This window comes from Rhinatrema bivittatum, chromosome 6 (assembly GCF_901001135.1).
Source record: "Rhinatrema bivittatum chromosome 6, aRhiBiv1.1, whole genome shotgun sequence".
In the NCBI taxonomy this organism is placed as follows: domain Eukaryota; kingdom Metazoa; phylum Chordata; class Amphibia; order Gymnophiona; family Rhinatrematidae; genus Rhinatrema; species Rhinatrema bivittatum.
In genome coordinates, this window is record NC_042620.1 from 126,763,028 (window position 1) to 126,775,351 (window position 12,324).

At 39.5% G+C, this 12,324-nt stretch overlaps 1 protein-coding gene across 2 annotated transcripts in view; it reads left to right on the forward strand.

The window, feature by feature from the left end:
• Positions 1–5,612: 5,612 nt before the first annotated feature.
• The window catches only part of UBE2E3 (ubiquitin conjugating enzyme E2 E3), a 193,968-nt gene continuing 187,256 nt past the window's right edge, over positions 5,613–12,324 (forward strand). The window contains exons 1-3 of one of the 2 annotated variants that reach the window (XM_029605914.1): positions 5,613–5,917; positions 6,972–7,188; positions 10,226–10,276. In XM_029605914.1, the coding sequence (XP_029461774.1) occupies positions 6,995–7,188; positions 10,226–10,276 (245 nt within the window). In that variant the 5' untranslated portion in view covers positions 5,613–5,917; positions 6,972–6,994. Of the gene's footprint in view, positions 5,918–6,066; positions 6,386–6,971; positions 7,189–10,225; positions 10,277–12,324 lie in introns of those variants that run through there. The other variant, XM_029605916.1, reaches the window with a different exon arrangement.

Sequence of the window (12,324 nt, forward strand, 5' to 3'; positions counted from 1 at the left end):
AGAAACATGAGGCTTTACGCAAAGATATCAAAATGGGATCCTTCTTTGGCTCAGACATGGAATCAGCCACCGGTATCTCCAGCATCTTCAATGGCTGGAAAAATCAGAGCCGGTAACTCATCTCAATGAAAGAAAACACAACATAGTTCTCCTATGGCACCAGCCCCAAAGGAATTTCTCCATGCTCTAGGGAGTAAGGATTGGCTTCATCACCCTTGCCATCCGGGTCCCTATCGGCATGACCTGCAGCAGATCTAGACATACTCAGACGCTTATCCACAGCAGCAGGCAAGTGGGAAATTGCAGCTTGTGATCCTGAATTGTTAAGATTACCCCGGGCCAACGACTGCGCCTAAAGAAAGGACTGCAGTGAATCAAAAAATTCTACCCAAGAAAAGGCAGAGGGGGCCCATGTCCAAATCAGGGGGAGTGGGTCCTGCGCCTACTGAACTACTTTCTCCTGCTGATGAACCAGTTAGGGGAGCCCCAATTTCAGGTGAAGCCTCTGACAACTCTTTTTCCATTCCCGCAACATGCTGGGAAGGACCAGGCTTAGCAAAATCAAATGGAGACAAGTCTCCCTGAGCCTCCAAAGAGTGCTGACATAAATAAGAAGGAACAACAGACTGAGATGCCCGAATATGGCAAGCAGCACAAACGGTAAGGTGTAGTCTTCTTTGCTAAAGATTAAACAATATCATTGCTTCGGTGTTGACTGAAGAGGATGTTGGGGAAGATACCCATTCCAGAGACTGTTTTCAAGGGTGATGATTCAGATGAACTGACCCAAATCATGGTAAACCTGGAAGATGTGGTAGGCCAGATTGACATAAAAAGGAAATGCAAATAAAATGATGGATGTCATAATGACTCTGTATCGCTCCATGGTGAGACATCTTGAATACTGTGTGTAATTCTGGTCACTGCATCTCAAAAAAAGATATAATTGCACTGGAGAAAGTGCAGAGAAGGGCAACCAAAATGATAAGTGGCATGGAACTGCTGCCCTATGAGGAAAGGCTAAGGAAGTTAGGGCTGTTCAGTTTGGAAGAGTGACGACTGAGGGGGTGGATATGATAGAGGTCTACAAAATCATGAAAGGACATGAACAAATTAATGTAAATCTGTTATTTACTCTCTCAGATAATAGGAGGACTAGGGGGCACTCCATGAAGTTAGCAAGTAGCTCATTTAAAACAAATCAAAGAAAAGGTGTTTTCACTCAGTACATAGTTAAACTCTGGAATTCTCAGCCAAAGAATGTGGTTACGATGTTAGTGAAACTGGGTTTAAAAAAGGTTTGGATAAGTTCCTAGAGGAAACTTAAATTAATATTAATTAATAAGCAATAGTAGCTTGAGATTTATTTAATGTTTGGGTACTTGTCAGATACTTGTGATTTGGATTGGCCATTGTTGGAGACAGGATACGGGGCTTGATGGACCCTTGGTTTGACCCAGTATGGCATATCTTATGATCTTATGTGACAGGACCCCATGCCTGATTGCCATGCAGCAGGAGACGTGACCCCCTTGATGGAGAAAGGGGGGGCCAGCACACAAATGAAAAAATGACCCCGTCTGTCCCGCTGCTTGACAATGCATGAACTGTTTACAAATGCATGTCTGGGTTGTTCAAATGCATGTCTGGGTTGTTAAAAGCATCAGGGGAGAGAGGACTAAAAGGGGGGGGGGCGACCAAAAGAAATACTTTTTACACCAGACAACACTAAGACATCACCCTTGCTTCTCCCAGCCACAAAGAGAGAGCTCCTGTGTCCAAGATGAGACATCTGCAGAAAGATTCCTGCCTGTTCTTGGTTGCCAAGGCTGGACAAGCCTCTTCAGCCAGCAGGCACAGGAACCAAGAACGCAAACTCTCTTCATTTAAGACTATCTCTGAAACCTCCAGAGTGAAACGGAAGGTAATCTCGTAAAGTTGAGTGAGGGGGGGGGGGGGGGCTAGTTAGCTAATTACACTTATTAATATACCCAAAGCAAGTTGAAGTCTCTGACATGTTTATGTTTACTAATGATGCAGGGCTTTACTCAGTATAAACCTTTGCTATATTAAGGATGTTACAGGCATGAGTTTATTTAATTCTAACTACTAAACCTGAAAAGCCTGACAAATAAGTCTGATTCTGCGGAAAACCCCGTGGTCTTTTCTGAACTATTTGGATTGAATAGGCATAAGAGAATAGGGGTAACCGTCTGTAGCACTGCCCGACCTGATAGATATGAAAGAAGTGCACAATATCAGACAAGTTACAGAACACCCTCATAATGCTTACAGAACTATTCTCGACTCTATAGTAAAATAGTAAATGATGACAGAAAGCCACAAATTGTCCATCCAGTAGTCTGCCCAGCAAGATTTTTCAGGGTTGAAACTGCTGCTTTGTGTGTTTATCCTAGGCTTTCTTGAACTCCAGTACTGTGTTTTTTTTCTTCTCAGTCATCTCTACTGAGAGGGCATTCCAGGTTTCCAGCACCTCTTCTGTGAAAAATATTTTCCAACATTGGTCCTAGTTCAATTTCCTTGGGGCAACATATGTCCCCTATGCCACAGCTTACTTTCCCTTAACATTTTGCTTCTTCTTTCAGGTAATTAAGAGTCTGTATCATATCCCCTGTCTCTCCTCTAGGGTATACATTTTTCGATCCTCAAAGCTCATGTCTATGGCTTCTGATGTACACCCAGCACCATTTCAGTTGCCTCTCTCTGGATTGCTTCTAGCTTCTCTGTCCTTTCTAAGATGTGACCTACAGAACTGAACACAGTATTCTGGCAGATTGAAATCATCTAGGAATATCACCTCCCCTTTCATAACAATTTTGTGAATATCCTTCATAAAATCTCTATCAATTTCTTCTACCTGTGATGGAGATCTGCATACAACACCAATATAAACAGATGTTCCATTCCTTCTTTCCAGATTAACCCACAGTGCCTCCTCACTTTATAAGCCCTGCTGTTTTGTTGCTTTAAAAGTTGCCACTCTTCTTTCTTCCTACCCTGTACTTCCTAGATTGTAACCTGGTAGAAGTGTATCCCAATCATGGTTTGCCATGTACCATGTCTCTGTGACTGCTACTATATCCAAGTCGGCCTCTTCCATGACTGCCTGTAGATCTGGAGACTTTATTCCCATTACTATAGCCATTAGTGTACATAGCTTTCCAAATGTGGCCATCCTCCTTCCCCCATTTTTCTACCAATGTTTAGAGATTTACTTACCAGAGTACGGTTAACTTAACTTAGGCCTTTGTTCACCCATCTGGTAAGCCTAGGTTAAAGCACTCTTCTGATATTTGCCAGTTTTTTTCTGGAAGATGCTACACTCCTTCATTCAACAGGCCAACCCCATCTCTGCTTGGTAGGCCTTGAAACATCATCCCATGATCCAGGAAGACAAAATGCTTTGACACCATGTCAGCTCCAGAATGTGACCTTTCCTGCTTGGGCCCTTATCCTTGACTAAAAGGAGAACAACATCTGTGCACAAGTCTATTTTAACCTCTTCTCCCCAGAGCCATGAAGACACTTTTTATACACTTTCAGGCCGATACAATATCGGCACTCGTTAAATGGGCGCTCATGATTGAGTACTTGCTTCTTTAACATGTGCCGATCTACCTCTCTGGGGCGCCCAATGCAAATGGGCTGCCGCAGTAAAAAGGAGGCGCTAGGAGAAACCATGTGCCCCTAGCACCTCCTCGGCAGCAGGCGCCCAGGAGAGGTGGCTATCAGCCAGTTAGGAAAATGGACGCTCACTTTTAGTGTGTCCGTTTTCCTAACCTATGCACAGACACAGGTTAGGATAATGGGCACTCGTTAATTGAGAGTCCCTTTTCCTAATCTGACCACCAGCACACTTTTTTTTAAATTTTATTTTTTTGGGACATTTCTAATTTTTTAGTTCCTCCGACTTAATATTGCCACTTTTTGGGCTCCTCCAAAATTAAGGTCTGCTCAGGCACTGGGCGCACTTTTTTTTTGGCATCGGGGCAGGGGAATAGATAATAGCCTCATCAAAATGCATTTGCTTGTGATGAGCGCTATTACCGATGCATGTTTTGGACGCCCTAACCTCCATTTTACATCAGGGTTTACAGATGCACGTCCAAAACGTGCGTTCAGTCGCGTGTTGAGCTGTGTGCTGCAGCCAGTGCACGATATTTCGTCGGCCTATGTGCCAACATGGATGTGAAGCATTGGATAGTAGTCAGTAGGTTTGAGAATTCATGGCATTTTAGTGCCCAGCAGACAGCAAGCTTCCCGGGACATGTCTAGTTGACAGATGGATGCCTCTGTGTCCCTAAGAAACAAGTCAGCAGCCACCACCATCCTTTGCCTCCCATGTACAATGGTTGTTTAAAAGCAGCTTTAGGGTTTGTAAGTTTCTGCTCCTTCATCACTTCCAGATCTGCATACCGGTTATTCAGCTAAAATGAACAAAAGTAGTAAGAAATAAGTGGATAAAAAGGCTAATGGAAGACAAATCTCCCATTTCTTTGTTATAATAAATACTGATCAATTCAAGGAAAAAATAAAAAATAATAACTGAAAATAAAAAGACCCTACTTATGTCTGAATCTGAATAGCATTTAGGCTGGGCCTCTCAAGGAAGTATCTTGGGAAATTTAAACATCAATAGGGGGAAGAGGTCCTTATTTCAAATTTCTGGAATTTTGTTCAGCTCAGCGTCACACATGTTCACTAGACAGGTGAATTGCTTGTCTTCAGAGATCACAACATTCTTGTTAGGGAGATACCATTACACACCCCTCTTAAAGATGCCAAGTAATGTTTATTTCCTTTTCTTGCCAGACCTTTATACATTTCCCATGCACTAAACACCCAACTACAACAGCTCTCTCCAAAGGCAAGCAAACTTTTCCACCTCTTTCGCCACATACCCCTCCTACAAGCAGGGATTATAAGTATCATCCCATGTTTTAATAAATTGCCTATCCATTTCCGTTCAGTAGGGAAACTGTCCCTCAAGTTTTAGTCACAACAGGAACACTATTCCTCCAAAACCGGTTGGTTACACATCATGCACTCTCTCTTCAAAAACCAGGTTACACAGTTTTCCCCTAACTTCCCTCAAGACACTACTTAAAATTCTGTACATACAGTGACACTTAAGTTACACTCACTGCTTCCTAGCCATAGCATAAAGCAACCTGGCAAATCCCACGAAGTCCTGCTCCTGAAGCCTAGGAAACATATTCCACAGACTCTCACTGTCGGGGAACGCTGGGCAGCGCCTCTCAGTGGGATCTGCATACTACAGAAGTGCAAATCTCAACGTGCAGCGCCCACACGGTCACTCACCTCTAAGTCTCGCTCGGAAAACTGCCCTACCTGCTGTATCAGTTCTTGTGCCCATGCTAGCAACAGGGAAAAGAGAAACGAAAAGAAAAGTAGACACTCGGACCACGCAACTCGCTTGTTCTCTGTCGGCAGGAAAGAACACGCGCTCCCGACACCAGAAAGAGAAATTGAAATTGAAACAGACGCGCGCGAGCACCGCGTGCTCCCTAGTGGGAGCGGAGTGCGCGCGCGGGGAGGAACGCGCGCGCGTGCTGGAACTTGCTGACTGCACCGTTCTGTGCGTGAAGTCGAGGGGGAGGGAGGTCGCGAGACAGAAGAGCCAAATCTTCTCTCCTTGCCTCCTCCCGCGCTCTCTCTTTATTCCACCCCCCCACCCCCCTCTCCGCCAGCCCCGGGTCTTCCCCAGGCGCTCAGAAGCGCCACCTTTCGTCCGCGGAACCGCACTACAACACCTCCTCTTCCGATCCTCAATGTTCGCCACCCGGCCGGAGCCTGCCTGTCTCTTCCCGGCTCCGTTTCCGCAGGATTGCTCCTCATCCAGCCGCTTTTAAAGCGGGACGGGAGAGCTCGAAAGGTAAATGAAAGAAAAGCGGCGGCGGTGGAGCGCGAGAGGGCTTTGTTCTCGCTCCTCGCGCCCGTGTGTCGGTCGGTGTGTGTGTGTGAGAGAGAGAGAGAGAGAGGAGGGGAGGGGGGGAGAGAGTGAGAGAGGGAGCCAGAGCTGGCGCTGACTTCACGCATCAGTTGGTACACCGTGCTGATACCGGAGTGTCTCCGACCACAACAAACCCCCACAGCACCCCCCGCCCAGCCACCCCGGAACCCCTCACAAAGGGGAATTGCCGCCGCGGCAGCAGCAGCAGCTTCTCTACGACCGGGATCGCGCAGTCCAACGGTTCGCCCCTTGGTTTTTGTCAAAATGTCGGTCCGCCTGCTCGAATAGGCGAGTAGGAACGGTGGCGGCGCTGGGAGCTGGGCAAGAAGGTGCAGCTCGGATTCTGCTTTCCTAGCAGTTCCCGGCCAGATGAATCGTGCTGCTGGCCATGTAAATAACTGAGTCCCCCTCCCCCCTACTCCTTTTTAATTATTATTTTATTTTACTGTTCTGAGTGTTGAAAGACCAAAATAAACAATAATCCAATAGCAATTGATCCTTGTAGCACTGACAGGATTTTCTTTTTGTGCTGAAACGGGAATCTCAATTGCTTTGACCAATAAAATGTTCTGCTTCAGTGTAAATATTTACAGGGCATTAGTGACTTTTTGCATATTCAGTAAGATTGCTTGTTCTTTACAGTATGACAGTAGTTATTAATGCTCATTGCTGAAGTTCTGTGACAATTCTCTCATCTGTTTCTACATGGAAGACAGACAGTATGATATATCGTTTCAGGTTAAACTGGGACAGTATTCACCTTGACCATTTATTCTGGTTTTTTTTTAACTCCCTACATTCACACAGTGAATGAATACTTATAAATATATGGATAATTGTCATCATATTTAAATTTATGAACTGTCAAAAAAAAACAACAACCCAGTGGGTTGTAATACATTTTAAAATGTGAAACAGTGACATTGCCCTGTTGGTTAAGTAACTACTACTTATTATTATTATTATTATTTTAAAGTTTACCAGGGAAAAGTTTACAAGATGTCCAGTGATAGGCAAAGATCAGATGATGAAAGTCCAAGTACCAGCAGTGGTAGTTCAGATGCAGATCAGAGAGACCCTCCAGCACCTGAACCTGAAGAGCAAGAGGAAAGAAAACCTTCAGCAACCCAGCAGAAAAAAAATACTAAATTATCAAGCAAAACTACTGCTAAGCTATCCACTAGTGCTAAAAGGTAATAACTGTGACTTGTGACAATAAAACATATTGCTCAGTAATTTCTTTGTACGCCTGATGCCTTATTTAATTGGCTAATGGTAGAAGAACTTTATAAAGCAGCAAAATACTTCTTGAAGAAATTACTAAGGTTTTTTTTGGGGGGTTTTTTACCATTAATATAACTGCTTATTATATATATTTTACCAGAATATATGTATACCAAATGTGTGTGCGTGTACAACAAACTTTACCTTGTCATAACTAAGGGCCTGATCCACTAAGCTTTTGACCCATAGATACAGAATGAGAAAAAAATGTGTTTAACGTGTATCAAATTCAAATTGCTAAACTGAAAAGAACTTTCAGAACAAAACTGAAGGACCACTTTTTGTTCACCATGATAAAATCATAATGAGGCTATTAGAAAAACTGAAATGTTGTGCCAGAAAAGGACCCAGCACAGAGTCTGCACAGTAAGCCTGGCATTCTGTTTTCCAGCACAGCATATGGATACTTGAAACAGTCATTGCAGGACCTAATTCTGGAGCCAAGGGGTTTGGAATCTATATTTTGAGAAACTTTCAACTGGTTTCTGGAGCAACTAAAAGCTTGAAAAGGTCCAGGAATCTTTAGCCAGATTATATGATGACTCCTGAATACCTGTTAATGTTCCAGAGCTGGCTTTAAGTATTTCACTGCCCACCACTTCACCCACATTCACAAAAATTATCATTGTTTAATGTCTTAAAATACTTCAGTGAAGGGTCATACAATTTAATATTTGAAGAATAGTTAGAAACATGTTCCACAACACTGAAAAATAAAGAAAAAAAAGTCACTGCACTTCAATCAGTCTTTTAAAAAGGATAAAGCTGCGAGTAAGTCTTGCTAATCGATTCTGTGATATTTTGAAAGTTTGATATGTTGATGGGAACTGATTCATTTTTCTGACATGGACAAGCATGTTTTGATGAGATTCAGCTTTATAAAGCTCTCACTTAATATTACTATCACTAGCAAAGTATTTGGAATGTTGAGAGTTGTAGATATATTGGAAAATACATATCAAGTCATCATTTTTCAGTTATTGATACACTTACATGGGTGTTTTCCCAGGTTCTAGGATTCTTGATGTAGTACTGTATTAAGTTCATTGAATACTAATCCGTTCTAGAAATCTGACCCTGTTAAGTTGATTCACTTCTGGGCTTTCTTCAGTATTTTGACAGTTCAGTTTTCACGTTGTCCACGTCATAATAAGCATCATCATGTTACTTAGCACTCAGGATCCTTTTATTAATGTTGTTCTTGAATTTTGCTGATCATTTTATTTTTGTTGGCATCACTGATCCACTGCCTTGTTACCTATATTTGTTTAGGTTCGATATATTTCTGAAGGGAAATAAGGCCTTTGAGAATTTTGATTTCATATTTGATTAGAACAAACATGTAATTTAAGTTTAAAATCCAAAAATGTAAAAAAAAAGAAAGCATGGGTTAATTTAAAATCAGAATCCCAGAAACTTAACATGCATTTAGACTTAAACATCAGAAAAAAAGTTTTATATATTAAATTCCATGAACAACACACCCTAAGTATTCCCCATAATATTTTGAGTTCCCTGGCATTTTTCTACCTTAGAAAATGAACTATTAGTTATTGTCAAAAGATAACACTGTCAGTGAAAAATGCACCATGGAAAAGGAACTCATAGACTCCAGCATTGTTATAAAAGTTAGCTGTTTCTAAATTAGTGACAGCTTTCCTCTCAGTAAGAATGTATAAAGCAAGCACATGAAGTATATATATTAAAGCCAATATTTGTAAACTTTCTCTCTAAAGGGCTAACATTTTGACTTTGATGTTTTGGAATGAAAAGCCATTAAATGTGTTCTCATCCAGTAATTAGATGACCAATCTGAAAATAAAGAAGCTTAAGCACTTTTAAAGAAAAAACAGAACCTTACTGGAGTGCTTTAATTTGTGGAAAAACTTGGCTTAGACCAATATTCCTTCTGTTGGAAAACTCTTTAATGCAGTTTAATATACTAGGGGATATTGGTCTTTGCATGGCAAGCTGATCCTTGTTTTAACAAATCTATTAAAATATGCATTTAATTAAGAGCTAAGGAAGATATACTTTTATTGCTGTATTAATAGGAAAGGAAATTAACAGCTTGTGGTTTTGCTTTGGTAATCTGTGATGAAAATGACTTAAGGTTGCTTTCAGAAAGTGCTGCTATTGGCTTTTTTGCAAAGTTTGAGATATTAAAACTACTGAAGATCATTTATTTCCATTGATTTTGACTTACTATTTTTTTCCAAATTCCTCATTTTGAAATAATTTCCTGAATTTAAAAGTTATGTTATTTTACAGTAAGGTGGTGTTAACACCCTAAAAATACTTGACAGAGAGAGCAATATATTGTCTATACAATCTCATAGATAGTATAGATATGTTGATGTGATACAGTTTTGGAGCCTAACTAGTTAATTGTGTTAAATGATTTTTTTCTCATTTCAAGTATCAAGATGTTTTTAGGAATTGCACAACAAAGCTGTGAGCAATTCATTTTTAAATGCTATGTAAAGAAAAAATGGGCAAAAGCTGACACAAAGCTTTATTTGCTTATGCTACAGCTCGTTAATTCTGCCTCAGATACAGCACTGTAATGCTTATTGTCAAATATGCTAGCACTGCCCCCTTCCCTTTGCCTCATTTGCATATAAGCTTGAAAATAAATTTTCCCTAGTCAAAAGTGTTTAGAAGTCGATTGCACTCACTTCACTTACTGTTTAAGGAAGCTTCCTAGCTAGCTTAGTGATAAACATTCTTTTGATTTACAGTAGCACATAAGAAAAAAGCTGTAAAGTTTTTCTGCTATGGGATTTGGGTTATGCCTCTGAGAACAAAGAGGAAGCAGCCATGTTAGCATTACTGAAGGCAAAGCCAATCTTGCATTTAACTGCATGGTGGTAGAGGGCAGTGTGATTCCCTGATTTATTCTACAGAGTATTTCAAATGCTTTGTCTGTTCTCATTTCACCAACAGAATTCAGAAGGAGCTAGCTGAAATAACACTTGATCCTCCTCCTAACTGTAGGTATGTAGCATATTTTTTTAATTGGGAGTTTTCGTACAGGACTGTAACTTCACTGATTTTTGTTTATGATGAAAAAGAAGGCTGGTAATTTTCAGCATTTCCAAAGTGATTACTAGAAAACAAAATATGTGCAATAGAATAGGTGTCAAAAACATTATTTAAGAAAATATATCTGATGTAGCTTGATTTCATGGTGCATTGATTAGGTGCCTTTCATTGAGATTGATATGAATGGTAGAGTTCATGTTTTGTGAATTAATCATTTGTAAGGAAATCTCCTTATGTCTGTTGTGCATGGATCATTATCAGGGAGATGCATGTTCAGTAAACTTTTTTTTAATGTAAAGGTTGTTCTTTGTTGTTTGAATTAATCCTTCAACTGCTGAGTGTTTTAAATGTTTACTAAGTGATTTAAGTTGACATTTCTTAGAATTTGTTGTCTTACTGCTTGTGAGCAGCCAAACTATTGCTTGTCACATTTTTAATCTATCAGATAGAAGTTAAGCTGTTGGCTTAATTGTTGAAGAAGATTATATTCCTGTTTTGTGATAGATTTGTTTCAATCATAGAGCTTAGAATTACTTTGTTAATCAAAAAGCATTACTCACTGAGATCTGTATCTAACTCTCCAGAATAAAATCTGCAATTTAGTTCATGGTGTAAGAAAATTAAAGAAAAGATGCTTGACTAAAGTGAATCAATCCTTAGGATAAAGTGTGTTAAGAATCTACCAGCCATAATTTAAGTATATTTTTTCCACGATCACTCTAATAAAATACGTCTGCTCCTACCAAAAATATACAAAATGATAAGGGGTATATTTCATACATGGCTACCATTTACATGCATATGCGTGATAAGGTGGTTGTGATGATTACTTTGAGGTGCATATGCAGGTGTGAATGGTAGCCATGTATGAAATATACCCCTTATCATTTTGTATATTTTTGGTAGGACCAGACATATATTGTACTTCATTGGAGTGATCATGGAATTGCATCTTTAGAATAATTTCACTAATTATGGAGGATTACCGTGTTAAGTAAGTTTTTGACAGCCATGAATTATAATAGTTGGATGGGAAAAGAAAAAATCTTTTTAGTTAAGTTTGTAATTTTTATATATATATAATAATAATAATTATATATATATATATATATATATAATTTAAGCAGTGTTTTCCACATGCATAATGTTGTACGACATCTGCCTGTGATATGTAATTGTTTTAAAATTATATGTCTTACTTGGGTAGGTGTTTAAAAAACATAATTTTTTTGTGTACAAACTATTTGCCATGGATTTCCAAGTTACACTTTCCAGCTCTAGAGGTTTTTTATATTTGACTAAATGTTTTGTGCTTTTACTAAATCAATTTGCCACCTCGAGCTATTTTTGCAGCTTTAGGCACAGAAATCGTTACCTAACTACCGAATTTTACTAGTTTTTAAAATATGGATTTTGAATTTGAAGCAGAGTTCATGCATGGTGATATTCATTCTCCATTTTGATTACTTTGGTTTGAGAAAACGCCAAATTTATATGGGCCAATTCAGAAGCCTACAGGATTTTATTTCCCAGATTTTTTGAAATAGGCATTCAATGGGGAAAAACTCCAATGAAAAGGGTCACATAGAAATTAACTAATTATATTTTTGTATTTGAATGTGGATTTTTATATCTTATGTTTATATAAAACTAATTGTAGTATGAGAAATTAAATATTGATTACAAGGAAGAATGGTGATCTTTAAAGATTTTGATTTTAGTGCCACCTGAATTAAGGAAAATCACTACCTGCATCACAGGTTTAAAATTTCTAAGCTGTGTTAAAACTAACAACACAAACACAGTAACTCATCCTTGTGAGTACCGTACTTAGATGTTGCGCATGCTTGTTGTTAATGAGAATTCTATCCAATAGTTAAACATCCTTGAGCATTAATACTTTAAAAATGAAAAAGTTTAACACTTGATAACCAGTACATTGGTACATCATAATACACTGCCATGATTTTAACAAAAAAAAAATGCCCATTTGGGTACTT